Source organism: Procambarus clarkii, chromosome 45 (genome assembly GCF_040958095.1).
Source record: "Procambarus clarkii isolate CNS0578487 chromosome 45, FALCON_Pclarkii_2.0, whole genome shotgun sequence".
NCBI classification, from domain to species: Eukaryota; Metazoa; Arthropoda; class Malacostraca; order Decapoda; family Cambaridae; genus Procambarus; species Procambarus clarkii.
Window position 1 is genome coordinate 18,245,095 of NC_091194.1, and position 22,545 is coordinate 18,267,639.

General features: G+C 42.0%; 1 protein-coding gene across 1 annotated transcript in view; it reads right to left on the minus strand.

The window, feature by feature from the left end:
• LOC123748690 (uncharacterized) overlaps nucleotides 1–22,545 on the minus strand; it is a 65,694-nt gene that overhangs the window by 6,378 nt on the left and 36,771 nt on the right. Inside the window, exons 4-5 of the mRNA XM_069301480.1 lie at nucleotides 6,060–6,119; nucleotides 174–422 (exon numbers count right to left, since the gene is read on the minus strand). Coding sequence (XP_069157581.1) covers nucleotides 174–422; nucleotides 6,060–6,119 — 309 coding nt within the window. The remainder of the gene's footprint in view (nucleotides 1–173; nucleotides 423–6,059; nucleotides 6,120–22,545) is intronic.

The window sequence follows — 22,545 nt, forward strand, 5'->3', positions numbered from 1 at the left end:
TGCACTTAATCACACGCACTCAGTCATTGTCGTACTCACACACTCAATCACGCACGCATGCATTCACCCACTCACTCACACATTCAATCACGCACTCATTCAGTCACTCATACTTTCACTCAGTCACTCGGAGCCTCAGGAAGGTAAACCACTGCCACTCACGAAGCTCTCACCTGGCAGGGGAGAGTGCGGTAGGAGGGAGGCGCTGAAGAGAGGAGAATATAGATTACTGCTGCTTGTTGCTGAGCTGAAGTCGGTCCCCCTTGGGTGGGGGGTCGGGGGGTCGGTGCTCCGGGGGTGGGGGGTTGGGGGGTCGGTGCTCCGGGGGTGTAGAGTGTGGGGGTTGGAATCCCCGAGAGGGGGGCACAGGGTAGCGGGGAATCCGACCCCCACATTGCTGCCGCTGCTGAAGTCAGTCGATTCTGTAAGTGAACTCTGCGTCAGTATGTGTGTGTGTGTGTGTGTGTACTCACCTAGTTGTGTTTGCGGGGGTTGAGCTCTGGCTCTTTGGTCCCGCCTCTCTACCGTCAATCAACTGGTGTACAGATTCCTGAGCCTACTGGGCTCTATCATATCTACACTTGAAACTGTGTATGGAGTCAGCCTCCACCACATTACTTCCTAATGCATTCCATTTGTCAACCACTCTGACACTAAAAAAGTTCTTTCTAATATCTCTGTGGCTCATTTGGGCACTCATTGTGGATTGTGTGTGTGTGTGTGTGTGTGTGTGTGTGTTAGAGAGGAAATATATGTAGTAGGTACAATAGAGGAAAAATAGATTGGTTAGAAAGGCGGGGTCCAAGAGCTAATAACTCAAATCTGCAGACACAAATAGTAAACACACCCACTAAACAATACAATACAATCTCTTACAGCCACTGCAAAGATAATCATAATAAAATAATTTCACAACAATTACCTAGCTAACAACCTAGCCACGTTACCAACTGTACCCAGAACAATTACTTTGGCAAACTAGCAAACTGTCGGTGTTTATAGGATGCTCAAACGAAAATTATTGGCTAACAGGTGGTGGACACGCAACGAAGAGCGAGAATCCAAGTGGGATTGGTCAAGACGTTCTCAGAGTCAGAACCAGTGCGATGATTGGTCGAGATAACTGGCTTCGAATTGACTCCTGGATGATCATTGGTCGATAGATCTTACTGTTGGTCATCGCTTACTAGCTCATTGGTCGACATATCATGTTCTAGGCATCACTTAGACGTTCATTGGTAGAGAGAGAGAGAGAGAGAGAGAGAGAGAGAGAGAGAGAGAGAGAGAGAGAGAGAGAGAGAGAGAGAGAGAGAGAGAGAACGTTCTTACACCATAATGTTAGCTCATTCGTCGAGAAAGCTTGCTTCACGCCAGCTCCTTAATGTTCATTGGTCTAACTTGAGAAGTAGCCTCGGGATTTCTCAATTAATTAGGTGACTAAGTAAACCTTGTGATTATGATTGGCTGACGTGGGAAAGCTCTTGAATATGATTGGCTGACGTGGGAAAGCTCTTGAATATGATTGGCTGACGTGGGAAAGCTCTTGAATATGATTGGCTGACATGGGAAAGCTCTTGAATATGATTAACTGATGGAGGCATTTTCTCAAAGAACCATATATAATACTGGCAGCTGTATTTCAGTATGAAGCAACACTACAAAACATTATATATTTAACATACTAATTTGTATTATTATTAGTGATGGTAATGATAGTCTCAGGGGAATTAGTTGACTAGTAAAAGCAGAGAAGTTATAGTGGTATTTATAGCAATAGAAATAGTAAAATCCAAGTAGGTTTATTGAGAAAAAACACATCGGAAAAAGGATGGAATAGCCTATAGTCTATTTCAACCTCGCTATAGAAGTATTATAGGTTAGTATAGCGGTGTGTGATGGGGGGAGGCGGGTGGAGCATAGATCAACACGCTCCCCGCCTCCCTTCACCGCTAAGCCTTCTCGCTTAATAAATGAACAGAGGCGTTATAAAGCTATTAGCGCCCGCCCCCTACCAGAGTAACTGGGTGTAAGTGCCCTAATTTAAGCCCTCACTGAATATATGACGCGCGAGATGGCAGGGGTGAGGGCCGACCCTCTTAACCCAACACTTGTTTCTGTTTTGTTTCGGACGGAAGCAGGCTTGGTTGGTTTTGTTTCGAACGGCGTTAGGCTTTGATTGTTGTGTTTCACATGCTAGGAACTTCGGATTGTTTTGTTTTTGGATGATAGTTGTGTCTATAATTGTTTTGTTTCAAAAGGGTAGTAGCCTCGGATTGCTTTCTTTGTGGAGGGGACGTCAATTATTTGTCCTTCTGTAGGCTACCAGAATCCGGATATCTTACACATCGTTCTCGGAGATTAAACCGTTATATCATATATAACCCGTCGCTGATATCTATGCAAATGCCTCGCGCCATTACAAGACCGACGATGAGAAAGATCCAGGGATACTCCCAGCAGCAGCCAACGAGAAAAAAAAATGGATTCAATTAGGCGACATCCGCACCCCGAGGCGTTGTGGGATCCACGAACGGTTAAACCAGAATCAAATTGTTTTAACGGGCAGCGATAGGGTCGCTCATATCTCGGGGGCCATATTTTTCCTCTGGGTTATTACTGTGGGTGTCGCTTTCGCCACCAGCAAGGGGAGATGGTGCTAGATACCATTACAGGCCCTAGCGAGATTTGCTAGATGCTACACTGCGAGATAGCGTATTTTGCTACATTACTACACCAGGAGCTAGCGTATTTTGCTACATTACTACACCGGGAGCTAGCGTACTTTGCCAGCTGGTACACAGAAAGAAGCAGATTATGCTAGATGCTACACCGAGAGCTAGCGTATTTTGCTAGATGCTAAACAAGAAGATAGCTTATTTTTCTAGATGATACACCGGGACCTAGAATATTAAGTAAATTGAACACCGAAATTAGCAGATAATGTTAAATGGTACTCTGAAATTAGCAGATCATGCTAAATGCTACACCTGGACCTAGCAAGTTCATCCGAATAAAATATTATGGCACAGCAAATGATGTGTAACAGAGAAGTGTAACGTATCATGCTAGATTCATGAAGATAATACGCTAAGACTCGGATCAGATTAGTTAGGTAATATACATTTATGTTACCTAATATAAATGGTATATTATTAATATACCATTTATTGATGGTAATATGATAGTTTATAATAGATAATAGTTTTTATCCATTGAGTTGAAACATATGATAGTTTAGATTAAAAGCAACGGAATAGGTTGCTATGTAGCGGTTTGCGTTGGTCTAATATTGTGTGATGTTATGGCATGTGTTATAAACAAGACGTGAACACAATTGTAAATAATAAAATATGCAAATAATAAATAGTAAAATAATAAAATTGGCAAATAATAAAATAGTAAAAATAAGAAAATATGCAAATAACTATGTAGATAATAAATTACACCACATAACCAAAATTAAATTGTTTATTTGTATACTTTAAGCAAGTAAAGCATAATCAACCCCAATGTTTAGTTGTTTGTCGTCGGTACTTGTGATTACTGGTGCCTCTGGTGGGAAAGCTCTTGAATATGATTGGCTGACGTGGGAAAGCTCTTGAATATGATTGGCTGACGTGGGAAAGCTCTTGAATATGATTGGCTGACGTGGGAAAGCTCTTGAATATGATTGGCTGACGTGGGAAAGCTCTTGAATATGATTGGCTGACGTGGGAAAGCTCTTGAATATGATTGGCTGACGTGGGAAAGCTCTTGAATATGATTGGCTGACGTGGGAAAGCTCTTGAATATGATTGGCTGACATGGGAAAGCTCTTGAATATGATTAACTGATGGAGGCATTTTCTCAAAGAACCATATATAATACTGGCAGCTGTATTTCAGTATGAAGCAACACTACAAAACATTATATATTTAACATACTAATTTGTATTATTATTAGTGATGGTAATGATAGTCTAATATTGATAGATAATATTGAAGATAATACGCTAAGACTCGGAGGACGAGTCTAAGACGAGACTAAGAGACTAGACTAAGACTAGAGGACGAGTGAGTGTGTGTACGTGATGTTGAACTTGATTTAGCTACTCAGAACGAAATGAGCATGTAGCACAGGCTATAGTGAGCCCGTAATTGAGTTCGGTTATTAGTGATAACCTTGTTACTGTGATATTTGGGTCAAGGTTTTAAGTGGAGATGGGATGTTCTCCTTTTCTCCCGTTTCTTTTCAGCTTCTGTTTTAGCGCACTGGTTTTAGTCTTATATTAATAACATTATCTTGGTGGCGGATATAGATGCACAGTGTTCACTAGTGTGTCCCATTCTTCAACTGCTTTTCTAACCATTGTAGTCGCTGTGGATTTTGCATCAAATGCAGCTGCTCTCATTGGATGAATGTTGAGTTTGACGAGCAGGGCTTCAGTTGCTTCACAGTCCAGTAAGTAATGCAGTAGTGGCGCCTCTGCATTTGTTCCAGAGATATGCCACTTTTTAACTTTCTTATTAGCTTCCAGCAGCACCTGCAACCAGGTCTGAGTCTGTGTATGGCTACTGCAATGTCTCTGGATAGTGAGTGTATTGATTCAGTGATGAAGATTAAGCCACCCAAGAGGTGGTACGGGCATGAATAGCCCGTAAATGGTAGATTTATTTTAAGAATGAATGTATACTGTGTGCTGAGGTTGCATTTAAATCGCCAGGCTGCTATCGCGGGGGAGGATAATGCTTGACAGTATTTATGAGGGTCTCCAGCTGCTGGACACCTTTTTTGACCAGAAGAGTGGCAGTGTTGATGGCATCAGGCTGGTTACTGCAAGATTCAGGGACTCTTAAAGCTCTTCTAAGGTCGTTGGTTGCTTCACATTCCTTATCCTCAACCCGTCCCATCCCTAATACTTATCCTGACCCCTTCTCAGTGCTATATAGTCGTATAGGCTTGGCGCTTTCTCCTGATATTTCTTTTCCATTCACATTCCAGGAGATAGTGAAGTAATGGCTTGTCTGTGATTGGCATAAGATGCATTCCTTCTATCTAGGTCCACCAATCCCCCAGTTGCATCTGTAACCTAGACGTAGTCTATATAACCGAACTGATATTTTCCTGTGGATTCTTTTCGGGATATTTAACCTGTCTAACTTGGTGGCCTGAAGATACCATGTTGCAGAGGGCGAACCTTCTGCTACTCTCTGGTGTAGATGGGCTGTGTTGAGGTGTTAGAGTATGAGGTGTGTGTGTGTGTTGTGTGTACTCTAGGCTGATTGATTGATTGATAAAGATTAATCCACCCAAAAGGTGGCACGGGCATGAATAGCCCGTAAGTGGTGGCCCTTTTGAGCCATTACCAGTATCAATAGATAATACTGGAGATCTGTGGAGGTGCGACTGCACCCTGCGTGACGGGAGATGTCTCCCATCTACTCTAGGCTGGGTTGGATTGTTGTATGTATCACTGGATGACGAGTTGACAATTTAGCATTTTCATCGGCTTACTCATTTAATGGGATTCCAACATGGGATGGGATCCAGTTTAGGGTTATGTTGAGACTTTTGCCTTTAGCTACTGCTCCAAGATACACAATGGTAATAATTATTACCACGTTGTCTTTCCACTGTTATTGCTTTCCTAAAAAAAAGAGTGGGTACTCCAGAGAGCGTTAATATACACTCAGCAGGGGAGGACTGGAGATTGATGGTGGGGGGGGGGGGGGGAGGAGGGGGAGAGAGGGGAGATTTAAGGTTAATCTGACACACCGATCAGTCCTGCTCAACTGACAATAACATTAGATTATATGGGGAGGTGGGACACGGGCGAATATGAGGAGGGGGTTATATTGGCAACTATGTACTTTATTGCCCTTCTTCCTTAATATACTGTTATACCTTCCTCGATATAGTGGTATACTCTCTTCCTGGGTATTGTGGTATACCTTCCTCCTCGATATTCTGCTATATATCGCCTTTCCTTCTAATCCTATTTCCCCTCGACTTTGCTATTTCGGGTATGTTTAGAATAAATCTTAAAAGTATAAGGGGCAGTATACCCCAAGTTGGCTTACCTTGTGTAGTATGCCCCCACAGACTGCTAGTATATCGCCCTCCTGTGCTCTCTCCGTACTCTGCCGGAAATATTGACATAAGTAATTTAGATATTCAGAGGGAGAAAATGAATCCTAATATTGCTATAATATTTTAGTTCACTTAAACAATATTTTAACAAATATAAATAATAAAAAACGTTAAATATAAGAACAGTGAAGTAATTTAACTTCATATCGTTAAATATGCTATGATATATCGCTACAAATTTGATAAATATAGTATGTTAAAATACTAAGATTAGTTTGGTGTTACGCTGAAGACCTCTGACTAAAAGAAAAGAGAGAAAGATAGAAAGAGAAAGAGAGAAAAATAAAGAGATTATTTATACAAAATGACTGAACACCTGGATATCTCAGAACAGTTATCTTGAGGTTATCTTGAGATGATTTCGGGGCTTTAGTGTCCCCGCGGCCCGGTCCTCGACCAGGCCTCCACCCCCAGGAAGCAGCCCGTGACAGCTGACCAACACCCAGGTACCTAATTTACTGCTAGGTAACAGGGACATAGGGTGAAAGAAACTCTGCCCATTGTTTCTCGCTGGCGCCTGGGATCGAACCCAGGACCACAGGATCACAAGTCCCGCGTGCTGTCCGCTCGGCCGACCGACTCCCATAGGCCGACCGACCGACTCCCTACACTCCTTGTGTAGGCACAAGGTAAATTGTCAAAAAAATACTACAACTACTATTATTAGTCCTACTAAGAAATTTAAGCAATTACAAATCATTTTTAAATTTAAGCAGTAACAAATAATTTTTAAATTTAAGCAGTAACAAATCATTTTCCATACGTTTAGTTCGAGTAAATAAAATTCTTGTGGTACGTTTAACGGAATAAAAATTGCACTTAATTTTAAAGCCAATGTTTGGAGTGATATGAAGGGGTTGTATGAAGCAATGGGGTGCTGCTGGGGGTTGTATGAAGCAGGGGTGCTGCTGCAGGGTTGTATGAAGCAATGGGGTGCTGCTGGGGGTTGTATGAAGCAGGGGTGCTGCTGCAGGGTTGTATGAAGCAGGGGTGCTGCTGGGGGTTGTATGAAGCAATGGGATGCTGCTGGGGGTTGTATGAAGCAATGAGGTGCTGCTGGGGGTTGTATGAAGCAATAGGGTGCTGCTGGGGGTTGTATGAAGCAATGGGGTGCTGCTGGGGGTTGTATGAAGCAATGGGGTGCTGCTGGGGGTTGTATGAAGCAATAGGGTGCTGCTGGGGGTTGTATGAAGCAATGGGGTGCTGCTGGGGGTTGTATGAAGCAGGGGTGCTGCTGGGGGTTGTATGAAGCAATAGGGTGCTGCTGGGGGTTGTATGAAGCAATGGGGTGCTGCTGGGGGTTGTATGAAGCAGGGGTGCTGCTGGGGGTTGTATGAAGCAATAGGGTGCTGCTGGGGGTTGTATGAAGCAATGGGGTGCTGCTGCAGGGTTGTCTGAAGCAATGGGGTGCTGCTCCAGGTTTGTATGAAGCAATGGGGTGCTGCTGCAGGGTTGTATGAAGCAATGGGGTGCTGCTGCAGGGTTGTATGAAGCAATGGGGTGCTGCTGAGGATTGTATGAAGCAATGGGGTGTTGCTGCAGGGTTGTATGAAGCAATGGGGTGCTGCTGGGGGTTGTATGAAGCAGGGGTGCTGCTGGGGGTTGTATGAAGCAATGGGTTGCTGCTGAGGGTTGTATGAAGCAATGGGGTGCTGCTGGGGGTTGTATGAAGCAATGGGGTGCTGCTGGGGGTTGTATGAAGCAATGGGGTGCTGCTGGGGATTGTATGAAGCAGGGGTGCTGCTGGGGGTTGTATGAAGCAATGGGGTGCTGCTGGGGGTTGTATGAAGCAGGGGTGCTGCTGGGGGTTGTATGAAGCAATGGGGTGCTGCTGGGGGTTGTATGAAGCATTGGGGTGCTGCTGGGGGTTGTATGAAGCAATGAGGTGCTGCTGGGGGTTGTATGAAGCATTGGGGTGCTGCTGGGGGTTGTATGAAGCAATGGGGTGCTGCTGGGGGTTGTATGAAGCAGGGGTGCTGCTGGGGGTTGTATGAAGCAATGGGGTGCTGCTGCAGGGTTGTATGAAGCAGGGGTGCTGCTGGGGGTTGTATGAAGCAATGGGGTGCTGCTGGGGGTTGTATGAAGCAGGGGTGCTGCTGGGGGTTGTATGAAGCAGGGGTGCTGCTGGGGGTTGTATGAAGCAATGGGGTGCTGCTGCAGGGTTGTATGAAGCAATGGGGTGCTGCTGGGGGTTGTATGAAGCAATGGGGTGCTGCTGGGGGTTGTATGAAGCAATGAGGTGCTGCTGGGGGTTGTATGAAGCAATGGGGTGCTGCTGCAGGGTTGTATGAAGCAGGGGTGCTGCTGGGGGTTGTATGAAGCAGGGGTGCTGCTGGGGGTTGTATGAAGCAATGGGGTGCTGCTGGGGGTTGTATGAAGCAGGGGTGCTGCTGGGGGTTGTATGAAGCAATGGGGTGCTGCTGGGGGTTGTATGAAGCAGGGGTGCTGCTTGGGGTTGTATGAAGCATTGGGGTGCTGCTGGGGGTTGTATGAAGCAATGAGGTGCTGCTGGGGGTTGTATGAAGCAATGGGGTGCTGCTGGGGGTTGTATGAAGCAGGGGTGCTGCTGCAGGGTTGTATGAAGCAATGGGGTGCTGCTGGGGGTTGTATGAAGCAATGGGGTGCTGCTGGGGGTTGTATGAAGCAATGGGGTGCTGCTGGGGGTTGTATGAAGCAATGGGGTGCTGCTGCAGGGTTGTCTGAAGCAATGGGGTGCTGCTGAGGGTTGTATGAAGCAATGGGGTGCTGCTGAGGGTTGTATGAAGCAGGGGTGCTGCTGGGGGTTGTATGAAGCAATGGGTTGCTGCTGAGGGTTGTATGAAGCAATGGGGTGCTGCTGCAGGGTTGTATGAAGCAATGGGGTGCTGCTGAGGGTTGTATGAAGCAATGGGGTGTTGCTGGGGGTTGTATGAAGCAGGGGTGCTGCTGGGGGTTGTATGAAGCAATGGGTTGCTGCTGAGGGTTGTATGAAGCAATGGGGTGCTGCTGCAGGGTTGTATGAAGCAATGGGGTGCTGCTGAGGGTTGTATGAAGCAGGGGTGCTGCTGGGGGTTGTATGAAGCAATGGGGTGCTGCTGGGGGTTGTATGAAGCAATGGGGTGCTGCTGGGGGTTGTATGAAGCAATGAGGTGCTGCTGGGGGTTGTATGAAACAATGGGGTGCTGCTGGGGGTTGTATGAAGCAATGGGGTGCTGCTGGGGTTGTATGAAGCAATGGGGTGGTATGAACCAATGGGGTGCTGCTGGGGTTGTATGAAGCAATGGGGGTGCTGCTGGGGTTAGTAGTGTAAAAGGAGACAGATGGAGAATTGATTTTCAGAAACGGTTGGGCACTTCCATGCCGACTTGACTCCCGGGGGCCAGATCGCGAAAATCTTTTTCAAGCAGTTGGGTCAGGACGCGCTGGGCGCGCACCTGGCTGGCTGGCTGGCGGGGGTGGGGTGGTCCATTCCCCCCCCCCCCCCCCAGGGGTACCCAGGGCCCACCACCCAGGGTGTACCTGAGGAACTGGTGCCCTATCCTAACCTGTTTTTTCTCGTGTTTTTAAGATGAGTCTAAGGCATCAAGAAGGGGGTCCCCTACTTATGAGTAGATCAGTGGGTGCATGTTCAATAGATTCAAACCAAAAAATACACTGGTGAAAGGCATTATAAACGTTTTTGGAGTATTTTAATGGCATGGGCAAATATTCATGATTTGGCCCGGGGGTGTTACGAGAGTACTACGGTATCAATTTGGGGGCCCTTACTTTTGAATGGATCAGAGGGTGAATGTTCAATAGATTCAAACCAAGAAACACAGTTGAAAGCGAATATAGAAGTTTTTGGAGTACTTTAATGAGGCTATGACTGAATAGTATAGGGAGCCCTTGGGCACAGCTCCATTTTCTGTAATGGTCAGAGGTGAGCGGTGAGAACGGGGCGCGATTTTTTGACCAATCAGGAGCCGAGTAGAAAAATTCTCTTTCTGTCTCGGGGTCATGGGCCAATCAGGTGAAATTTTCCTTATTTGTCGCGAGGGTGTCACGTGACATGACGTCGGCAATAGGGACCCCCTACCTATGATTACCCCAGTGGGGTCAAGCATAGAAGGGGGGTCAAGATTCCTTACAAAGACCAAGTTGGATATATAGGTGTAGTAAGCCTTATCTTGAATTTGCATGATACTGTGGGGTACATTGACATGAAGGGCGAGTCATAGAACAGGATCTGCATGTGAGATGGGTCATATTAGGGTTTTAAAGAAGTTAAGATAGCTTTAAAGAGTCCTGTGTGTGCTTGAATGTGGGTAAATGTTCAGTCAATAATTCTCGTGTTTTGAATCGGAATGAGGGGTCCTAGTTTGCATTCTAGTCGTAAAATGAGTTCCTTAGTATATTTGCTATGGAAAATGAGCTCTATATAATTTGAAATGAGGTCAAGAAAGACATGTTTATGTGCGAGAAGAGTCAGGTTGGAAACTGTTTATTCCAGTCATCCCCCCTTGACGTTGCTCCGTTTTCTGTAGCTAAAGTAAAGATTCCATTTTCTGTGGCATTCAGTTGATTACTGGTGAAAAAGGCATGCTTGCCTTTGTATGGTTCTAACCTGTTTATAGATTTTATAGATATATTTTTCGGGCCTCAAATTAGATTTTAATATGAAAAATAGCATCAAATGTATGTCTATCTTTTGTAATAAACGTTACAAGCATTAACAATACCTGTGATATTTCATAGAATACGAAAAGAAGTTTAAATAATTGTGTTGGGTTTGACACTCCCAACATTAATTTGACACTCGTAAATATACTATAAAGGAAAGTAGTTGAGTGGTTTAAGCAATGTAATATGTACTAGAAATCTGTTCATATTCCGTATTAAATTAAATTTTTTAACATCATAATAGTTTGCAGCTATTGTGGTGGGGGCCCAATAACTTCATGTAACGCATCGACTGGCACTATCTGTTGCTATGAAATGCTTTTTGAAATCATGTGTTAAAATTTAAAAGTCGACTCCATCAGTTGCCATTTATGTCAGTGCCGTGGTATATCAAGCACAACGGTTTTCAGAAAATGTTACACCTCCACCTTTCAAAAAGTGAAAAGATGAATTCATTTTGGCATTACTGTCATTACTTTGGAAGTTTTTAATGATAGCACATGCTTAAACAAACTCGCTCACAAAAACACTCATTTTTTTTTTGTTCAACTTACACAAATAAACCCAGGGCTTTCACATTCGCGCAAAATACTTAGTCCCCCCCTAAACTTAAAACAGTTGCACAATCTTACTTAAACACATTGCTAAACTCTTATACACAAACAAAAAACTCAATTTTTAACTTACACAAATAAACACGGGGTTTGCACATTCACACACAAAAAAATGCTTAGTTCCCCCTAGACTTGAACACTCACAATCTTACGGTGCTTTAATTGCTAAAGCCTTCCAAACCTGCACTGGGTCGTTAGTCATACATAGAATCAGGGAGAAAAATATCTGCTTCAATATATAAAAAAAATAATACAACTCTTGAATAAATAATCCAACCACTTGGGCTGGACGGTAGAGCGACTGCCTTACTTCATGCAGGTCGGCGTTCAATCCCCTGACCATCCAAGTGGTTGGGCCACCATTCCTTCCTCCCATCTTATTCCCAAATCCTTATCCTGACTCCTTCCCAGTGCTACATGGTCTAATGGCTTGGCGCTTTCTCCTGATAGTTCCATTCCATTCCATTCTTGACTAAATAACTAGCATTAAGTTTTAAGTCAATCTAATATCCCTATCTCACGGCCCCCCCCCCCCCCAGAACTCTGCACATTCCCGCCCTCCAACAAATTCCAAAGCCTTACAAGAGCCCACTCCAGTCGCTCACGCGGCAATGGACATGTTTTTTTTCGCCCAACTGTATTTATTTAAAATAAAAATACGTCAGATAGAAAGAGTTTCGCATTGCTATTATATTTACCTTATAAAGCCTCTCTATAAAAATGATATGCCACTGCGTATTATGATTGTTTTATAATAAATATTGCATAAATACTTACACGATTTCATAAACAAAAAATTATTTTAATAAGCCATGTTTGGAAGGCATCATCATTACGATAAATACAAACTTTTAAAACTAACTAAAAAGATATATCTCATAGAAGGAGATTTATTCTTCAGGATATATGTTATTGTTTAAGAGTTTCATTCTATATAAGAAAGTTGCCAATGTTATCAAAACTCTGGCCACAATTTTTTTTTTTTTTTTAAAGTTTTCCAAGGGAGTAAATCTTGCTTCCTCGCTTTCTCCCACGTGTTTCCTCATTTGGACTGGATGCTCCCACGTGTTTCCTCATTTGGACTGGATGCAGAGTAACCTGCGTGCAAGTCCTGACTCAGTTCCCCAACGTCCAAACTATTGGACATTGCAAAATTTCACTAAATAATGCGGTATTTTAGTTGCCCCCTCTAATTATAGAGATTTTAATCTCTAAACATTTGAGTGCCAAGAACAACTCTCGTGCAGGCCCGCGTTCAGTCCCCGACGTTCAAGCTTTTTGCTATAGTAAATGTCTCTAAAAATGAGGCGTATCTCGCCCTGACCAACTGTTTTTGGCTTAATTGTAACCCATCCAGCTGCAGTCTGCTGGATAGAAGGGCAGTGGGCCTGATAAAAATAAAAAAAAATAAAAAACATAAATTGTTAGACTAGCTCTTTACATATGCTAGTTGTTTAATTTATTAACTGCTACTAATGCGATGATGATGCAAGAGGAGCCAGTACACATCTATGGATCAACCAATAAAAGCAGCAGACTTCTAGATGCACTCCGTCCTCCAAAAATGGGGTGGTAAATGTAAGGAGACAAATAAGTGCAATTATGTACTATTCATAGCAGTTAGAAATTGTACTTATTTTCACTTAGTATTAAATCGTATTGTCAAATATATTGTGAATATTTGAGTTTACCTTAAAAACTGAATAGAAAACCACAACCTCACCTAACCGTCTTAGTTTTTGAAGATAATAATTTTATTGCTTCTTAATTACAATTAGTACTTAACCTATAGCTATATTGATATTACAGTTTTATAAAACTAATAAAACAAAACTAAAATATATCAATAAATTGTAAAGAAACTCAGGATATTTTAAAATTTTGTATAAAATCTATATTGTTTAATAAATCTGAAAAAGAAATTCTTGATATTTAAAACTTGTGTATTGCTAATTGAAATTGAAAACTGCATCTTAAAATTCTGAGTGTCTTAACAGAAAACGAGGAGCATTAAATCGGGGGAGGGAGTTGGGTAAATGTAACAGCCCCATAAGTGCAATTATGCACTGGTTATGACAGTACGAAAGTGTACTTATTACACTTAGTATTAAATCGTACTGTCAATTCGGAGGATGGGTTGCAGCCTAGATGTTACTACTGCTCAGCTTAGCCCCCGCCCCACTGGATGGGCGGCAGTGCGCAGGAAAAACAGATAAATTATGACACTAGTTCGCCACATATCCCAGTCTTGGTTTTAATTTAGAAACTGCACTTGCGGTCTTTCTCGTGCCCCATTGTTAATGTGTGACAATGACCATTGGATTTAAAAAAAAAAAACTAGCTCATTAAGATTGCGAAAACTTGCTTTAGCTAAATGAATTGTGTAGGTTCTGACTCTGAGGCCCATTATGCAGCCCTTTTCCGCTAAAGCCCGCAAGATGGTATTGATTGATTGATGAAGATTAAGCCACCCAAAAGGTGGCACGGGCATGAATAGCCCCTACGTGGTGGCCCTTTTTGAGCCATTACCAGTATCAATAGCTGATACTGGAGATCTGTGGAGGTGCGACTGCACCCTGCGTGACGGGAGATGTCTCCTCCCCCCCCCACCCCCCGTGGCAAGATGGGAATAGGGGGGCTGCATTAATAAAACGAATTAAAACTAACATTCAATTATATATTCTCAAACTTATGCAAAAAAAAACTTTACAATCACATTTGCAAATTTGCACAAATTAATTTTGGCAATTTCGTTTACCCATTATTATTTTGTTTTTCTTGCTTGAGCCAAAAATGAATTGTTGGGTTCATTACCAGAGTCCATTTCCCCACCGTGGTAACCCCTTCCCACTACCCGCCCCACAAGATGGGATTCATAATAAATGAACTAAACTAGCATTCAATTATATTCTCAACAAACTTATGCAAACCTCATACAATTACATTAGCAAGCTATCACAAATTCATTGAGCAAGTTTACCTATTCGCTTACTTTGCGTCATTATATAATGGAATACGAAAAAGAAATTCTCAGAATTCAGAGATAACACCATCAATGGAGTCCAAGAAATACGCATGTACTTCATTCATAATGATGCGCTGCCAGGAATCTTAGCAAAGCAACCAAAATATTTGCTTACTGGAACGTGATGTTTTTGCATCAACCCAACTGCCCTTGCCCATACCTCTGATACCAAGATCTTGGTTCCATATATGGTATCTTATTCTTGGGTTACAGCCAATCCATCCCAACCTAACCTTTATTAACTATGGGTTTAATGGCCATTTTTCTCTACATCAGTTCAAACACAGCCCAACCTCATATAAATGGATTTGAACTCCATTTGTACACATGTTCTTAGGAAACATGATAAGATTCGCCATATCTCTATCATTAAATAATAAAAATTTTCCTTAACCTAGCCTATAATCCCCCCCCCCCTCGAAATTCTGGCAAATTATGGATATTAAAGAATTAAAGTAGGAATATATTTTCACATTAGGTTAATATAACCCAAATCTAACGCAAATTTGTCCCAATTGGGGGGGGGGGATTATAGGCTAGGTTAAGGAAATATTTTATTATTTAATGATAGAGATATGGCGAATCTTATCATGTTTCCTAAGAACATGTGTACAAATGGAGTTCAAATCCATTAATATGAGGTTGGGTTGTGTTTGAACTGATGTAGAGAAAAATGGCCATTAAACCCATAGTTAATAGAGGTTAGGTTGGGATGGATTGGCTGTAACCCAAGAATAAGATACCATATATGGAACCAAGATCTTGGTATCAGAGGTATGGGCAAGGGCAGTTGGGTTGATGCAAAAACATCACGTTCCCCCCAAAAAAGAAGGTGCAACAATTAACGTCAGGTCAAGGCATGTTAGCTTCAGGGTTGTTGAGTCCATAAACAACATTGACAGGAATATTCGGCAAAGATCCGTGCAGGTTAGGGTACAGGGTGGTTGGGTTAATATCCAAACAAATACTTTTCTAAGAATATAAAATACAATATTTAACAAAGATCCATAACTAACAAATAAAAAAAAAAAAAACAGTCGAGATTATTGGACTGCATATTGAAAATGCGCCTTTAATTTGCAGTGTATGGAATAGGCGAAACTTGGGGGGAAAATTGGGCATTGACCTTGCTATAATACGTAAAATTGGGTAAATTTGGTAGAAAATGTCCTAAATTTGGATAAATTGGGGCAAATTAGGTAGAAATTGTCTTAAATTGTGATACAATTGGTCAAATTTGGTCTTAGCCATGTTAGGGTTGGGTCTGGTTTTAAGGTAGGATTGATGTATATAAACGCATCTGTATATTGGAAATGGCTCGTCGGACCCTACACTATCACTATGAAATGGTCTCTGGGAATGAAGTATGACATCGACCACTGGATATTGGATACTGGAAATACACATAAAAGTTATATGGAATGGGTGAAACTTGAACAAACTGGGGCTTTGGCTGTGCTATGATAAGGTGAACTATGGTAAAATTTGGTGGAAATTGGATAAAATTGTGGCAAATTAGGTGGAAATTATCTTAAATTGGGGAAAATTTGGTTAAATTTGGCCTTAGCCGTATTGGGTTAGGTCTGCTTTTGGTAGGTTTGATGATATATAAACACATCTGGAACATGGAAATGGCTGGCTGAACACTGCACTATTACTATGAAATGGTCTTTGGGAATAGGCTGTGACATTGGGGGCGACCTGATATTGAAGATTCACATTAAATTTAATTGGGATAGGTGAAACTTGGTCAAATTGGGGCTTTGGTTGTGCTATGAAATGGTAAACTCGGGTAAATTTGGCGGGAATTGGATTAAATTTGAATAAATTGGATCAAATTAGGTGGAAATTGGATTAAATTGGGATAAATTTGGCCTTAGCTGTGTGTTAGGTTAGGTCTGGTTTCGTAGGATTGAAGATATATAAACACATCTGGATATTTGGAAACAGCTGGATGGACACTGCGCTATGAAATGGTATTGGGAATAGGGCGTGACATAGGGCACCTGGATATTAGATATTGAAAATGCACATTAAATTTATATGGGTTAGGTGAAACTTGGGCGAAATGGGCTTTGGCTGTGATATGATTTGACATATTTTTGCCAATATTTAATGGGGAATTGTCATTAATTGGGATGAAATTAGGTAGATGGCCACAGCACTAACACTATGAAATGGTCTTGGGAATGGGGAATATGGGGTGGCTGGAAATGAACGTTATTTTTAGATGAGATAGAGAAAACTCGGGTGAATTGGGCTTTGGCTTGAACAAATCAGGCCTATTCCTGGGGGCCTTGAGTGGGTGGGGGAGGGGGAGGGACAGTGAAATTTAGCTATTGGTTCTTATATGATTAGTTACATTTAAATTCAGTTTTATTTTTTTTTTTATAATTGGAGATAACTTTTGGTGGACTTGTCTTTAAACTGGAGTAAATTTAAATAAATTTAGCTTGTGCTGTTTTTTTTTTTAAGCCTTGGGAAATTGGGATTTTGGTTGTGCCATACACAACAAATTTTAGGTAAAATTGTCTTTAATTTGATGAAATTACCTGGAGGGGTGCAGCACTAACTCTTATGAAATGGTCTTGGGGATGTTGTATAATATGCGTTGGCTATATGTATATATATATATATATATATATATATATATATATATATATATATATATATATATATTGGGCATTGGAAATGCATTTTCTTTTAAATTTAGATGGGATAGGGAAAGTTTAGGGGAGTATATTGGGCTTTTGGTTGTGCTATGACACGGCGAACCCGCCTGAATATAATGCATATTTTAGCTGAAAATAAAAGGGATCTCCCGCATGTAGCGGGAGAAAAGGGTTCGAGAGCTGCATAATTGGTTTGGAAACTGAACCCTACATATTGTTTAGCTATGTAAGTGACAATCTCTTGAAAGCTCGTTACGCGATTGTCACTGCTACATACACACACACACACACACACACACACACATATATATATGCACCCTAAGTGATTCAACAAGAGGCTTGCAACGGTCTCTATGCAAGGCATTTTTACGACTATGGGAATTCTGCAGTTGCTGGTCTCACTCCACAACCGCCTAACCGGAGAGTCATGTGCATCCTTCACATACATACAGTAAGCAAATATTTTGGTTGCTTTGCTAAGATTCCTGGCAGCGCATCATTATGAATGAAGTACATGCGTATTTCTTGGACTCCATTGATGGTGTTATCTCTGAATTCTGCGAATTTCTTTTTCGTATTCCATTATATAATGACGCAAAGAAAGCGAATAGTTAAACTTGCTCAATGAATTTGTGATAGCTTGCTAATGTAATTGTATGGGGTTTGCATAAGTTTGTTGAGAATATAATTGAATGCTAGTTTAGTTCATTTATTATGAATCCCATCTTGTGGGGCGGGTAGTGGGAAGGGGTTACCACGGTTCGGAAATGGACTCTGGTAATAAACCCAACAATTCATTTTTGGCTCAAGCAAGAAAAACAAAATAATAATGGGTAAACGAAATTGCCAAAATTAATTTGTGCAAGTTTGCAAATGTGATTGTAAAGTTTTTTTTTGCATAAGTTTGAGAATATATAATTGAATGTTAGTTTTAATTCGTTTTATTAATGCAGCCCCCCTATTCCCATCTTGCCACGGGGGGGTGGGGGGGGGAGGAGACATCTCCAGTCACGCAGGGTGCAGTCACACCTCCACAGATCTCCAGTATCAGCTATTGATACTGGTAATGGCTCAAAAAGGGCCACCACATAGGGACTATTCATGCCCGTGCCACCTTTTGGGTGGCTTAATCTTCCTCAATCAATCAATCCCATCTTGCGGGCTTTAGCGGAAAAGGGCTGCATAATGGGCCTCAGAGTCAGAACCTACACAATTCATTTAGCTAAAGCAAGTTTTCGCAATCTTAATGAGCTAGTTTTTTTTTTTTTAAATCCAATGGTCATTGTCACACATCAACAATGGGGCACGAGAAAGACCGCAAGTGCAGTTTCTAAATTAAAACCAAGACTGGGATATGTGGCGAACTAGTGTCATAATTTATCTGTTTTTCCTGCGCACTGCCGACCATCCAGTGGGGCGGGGGGGGGGGCTAAGCTGAGCAGTAGTATCATCTAGAAGTCTGCTGCTTTTATTGGTTGATCCATAGATGTGTACTGGCTCCTCTTGCATCATCATCGCATTAGTAGCAGTTAATAAATTAAACAACTAGCATATGTAAAGAGCTAGTCTGACAATTTATGTTTTTTATTTTTTTTTATTTTTATCAGGCCCACTGCCCTTCTATCCAGCAGACTGCAGCTGGATGGGTTACAATTAAGCCAAAAACAGTTGGTCAGGGCGAGATACGCCTCATTTTTAGAGACATTTACTATAGCAAAAAGCTTGAACGCGGGCCTGCACGAGAGTTGTTCTTGGCACTCAAATGTTTAGAGATTAAAATCTCTATAATTAGAGGGGGCAACTAAAATACCGCATTATTTAGTGAAATTTGGCAATGTCCAATAGTTTGGACGTTGGGGAACTGAGTCAGGACTTGCACCCAGGTTACTCTGCATCCAGTCCAAATGAGGAAACACGTGGGAGAAAGCGAGGAAGCAAGATTTACTCCCTTGGAAAACCTTTAAAAAAAAAACAAAATTGTGGCCAGAGTTTTGATAACATTGGCAACTTTCTTATATAGAATGAAACTCTTAAACAATAACATATATCCTGAAGAATAAATCTTCTTCTATGAGATATATCTTTATAATTAGTTTTAAAAGTTTGTATTTATCGTAATGATGATGCCTTCCAAACATGTCTCATTAAAATAATTTTTCGTTTATGAAATCGTGTAAGTATTTATGCAATATTTATTATAAAACAATCATAATACGCAGTGGCATATCATTTTTATAGAGAGGCTTTATAAGGTAAATATAATATCAATGCGAAACTCTTTCTATCTGACGTATTTTTATTTTAAATAAATACAGTTGGGCGAAAAAAAACATGTCTATTGCCGCGTGAGTGACTGGAGTGGGCTCTTGTAAGGCTTTGGAATTTGTTGGAGGGCGGGAATATGCAGAGTTCTGGGGGGGGGGGCGTGAGATAGGGATATTAGATTGACTTAAAACTTAATGCTAGTTATTTAGTCAAGAATGGAATTGAATGGAACTATCAGGAGAAAGTGCCAAGCCATTAGACCATGTAGCACTGGGAAGGAGTCAGGATAAGGATTTGGGAATAAGATGGGAGGAAGGAATGGTGGCCCAACCACTTGGATGGTCAGGGGATTGAACGCCGACCTGCATGAAGTAAGGCAGTCGCTCTACCGTCCAGCCCAAGTGGTTGGACTATTTATTCAAGAGTTGTATTATTTTTTTTTATATATTGAAGCAGATATTTTTCTCCCTGATTCTATGTATGACTAACGACCCAGTGCAGGTTTGGAAGGCTTTAGCAATTAAAGCACCGTAAGATTGTGAGTGTTCAAGTCTAGGGGGAACTAAGCATTTTTTTGTGTGTGAATGTGCAAACCCCGTGTTTATTTGTGTAAGTTAAAAATTGAGTTTTTTGTTTGTGTATAAGAGTTTAGCAATGTGTTTAAGTAAGATTGTGCAACTGTTTTAAGTTTAGGGGGGGACTAAGTATTTTGCGCGAATGTGAAAGCCCTGGGTTTATTTGTGTAAGTTGAACCAAAAAAAAAAGAGTTTGTTTTTGCGAGCGAGTTTGTTTAAGTATGTGCTATCATTAAAAACTTCCAAAGTAATGACAGTAATGCCAAAATGAATTCATCTTTTCACTTTTTGAAAGGTGGAGGTGTAACATTTTCTGAAAACCTTTGCGCTTGATATACCACGGCACTGACATAAATGGCAACTGGAGTCGACTTTTAAATTTTAACACATGATTTCAAAAAGCATTTCATAGCAACAGATAGTGCCAGTCGATGCGTTACATGAAGTTATTGGGCCCCCACCACAATAGCTGCAAACTATTATGATGTTAAAAAATTCAATTTAATACGGAATATGAACAGATTTCTAATACATATTACATTGCTTAAACCACTCAACTACTTTCCTTTATAGTATATTTACGAGTGTCAAATTAATGTTGGGAGTGTCAAACCCAACACAATTATTTAAACTTCTTTTCGTATTCTATGAAATATCACAGGTATTGTTAATGCTTGTAACGTTTATTACAAAAGATAGACATACATTTGATGCTATTTTTCATATTAAAATCTAATTTGAGGCCCGAAAAATATATCAATAAAATCTATAAACAGGTTAGAACCATACAAAGGCAAGCATGCCTTTTTCACCAGTAATCAACTGAATGCCACAGAAAATGGAATCTTTACTTTAGCTACAGAAAACGGAGCAAAGTCAAGGGGGGATGACTGGAATAAACAGTTTCCAACCTGACTCTTCTCGCACATAAACATGTCTTTCTTGACCTCATTTCAAATTATATAGAGCTCATTTTCCATAGCAAATATACTAAGGAACTCATTTTATGACTAGAACGCAAACTAGGACCCCTCATTCCGATTCAAAACACGAGAATTATTGACTGAACATTTACCCACATTCAAGCACACACAGGACTCTTTAAAGCTATCTTAACTTCTTTAAAACCCTAATATGACCCATCTCACATGCAGATCCTGTTCTATGACTCGCCCTTCATGTCAATGTACCCCACAGTATCATGCAAATTCAAGATAAGGCTTACTACACCTATATATCCAACTTGGTCTTTGTAAGGAATCTTGACCCCCCCTTCTATGCTTGACCCCACTGGGGTAATCATAGGTAGGGGGTCCCTATTGCCGACGTCATGTCACGTGACACCCCCGCGACAAATAAGGAAAATTTCACCTGATTGGCCCATGACCCCAAGAAAGAAAGAGAATTTTTTTACTCGGCTCCTGATTGGTCATAAAATCGCGCCCCGTTCTCACCGCTCACCTCTGACCATTACAGAAAATGGAGCTGTGCCCAAGGGCTCCCTGTACTATTCAGTCATAGCCTCATTAAAGTACTCCAAAAGCTTCTATATTCGCTTTCAACTGTGTTTCTTGGTTTGAATCTATTGAACATTCACCCTCTGATCCATTCAAAAGTAAGGGCCCCCAAATTGATACCGTAGTACTCTCGTAACACCCCCAGGCCAAATCGTGAATTTTTGCTCATGCCATTAAAATACTCCAAAAACGTTTATATGCCTTTCACCAGTGTATTTTTTGGTTTTCATCTATTGAACATTCATCCTCGGTACCTCCCATAAGTAGGGGACCCCCTTCTTGATGCCTTAGACTCATCTTAAAAGCACGAGAAAAAACAGGTTAGGATAGGGCACCAGTTCCTCAGGTACACCCGGGTGGTGGGCCCTGGGTACCCCTGGGGGGGGGGGGGGGAATGGACCACCCCACCCCCGCCAGCCAGCCAGCCAGGTGCGCGCCCAGCGCGTCCTGACCCAACTGCTTGAAAAAGATTTTCACGATCTGGCCCCCGGGAGTCAAGTCGGCATGGAAGTGCCCAACCGTTTCTGAAAATCAATTTCCCATGTGTCTCCTTTTACACTACTGGGGTTGAATGAAGCAATGGGGTTCTGCTGGGGTTGTATGAAGCAATGGGGGTGCTGCTGGGGTTGTATGAAGCAATGGGGTGCTGCTGGGGTTGTATAAAGCAATGGGGTGCTGCTGGGGTTGTATGAAGCAATGGGGTGCTGCTGGGGTTGTATGAAGCAATGGGGTGGTACTGGGGTTGAATGAAGCAATGGGGTGCTGCTGGGGTTGTATGAAACAATGGGGTGGTACTGGGGTTGAATGAAGCAATGGGGTGCTGCTGGGGTTGTCTGAAGCAATGGGGTGCTGCTGGGGGTTGTATGAAGCACAGGGGGTGCTGCTGGGGTTGTATGAAGCAATGGGGTGCTGCTGGGGGTTGTATGAAGCACAGGGGGTTCTGCTGGGGTTGTATGAAGCAATGGGGTGCTGCTGGGGTTGTATGAAGCAATGGGGTGCTGCTGGGGGGTTGTATAAAGCAATGGGGGTGCTGCTGGGGGGTTGTATGAAGCACAGGGGGTGCTGCTGGGGGTTATATGAAGCACGGGTGCTGCTGGGGTCGTATGA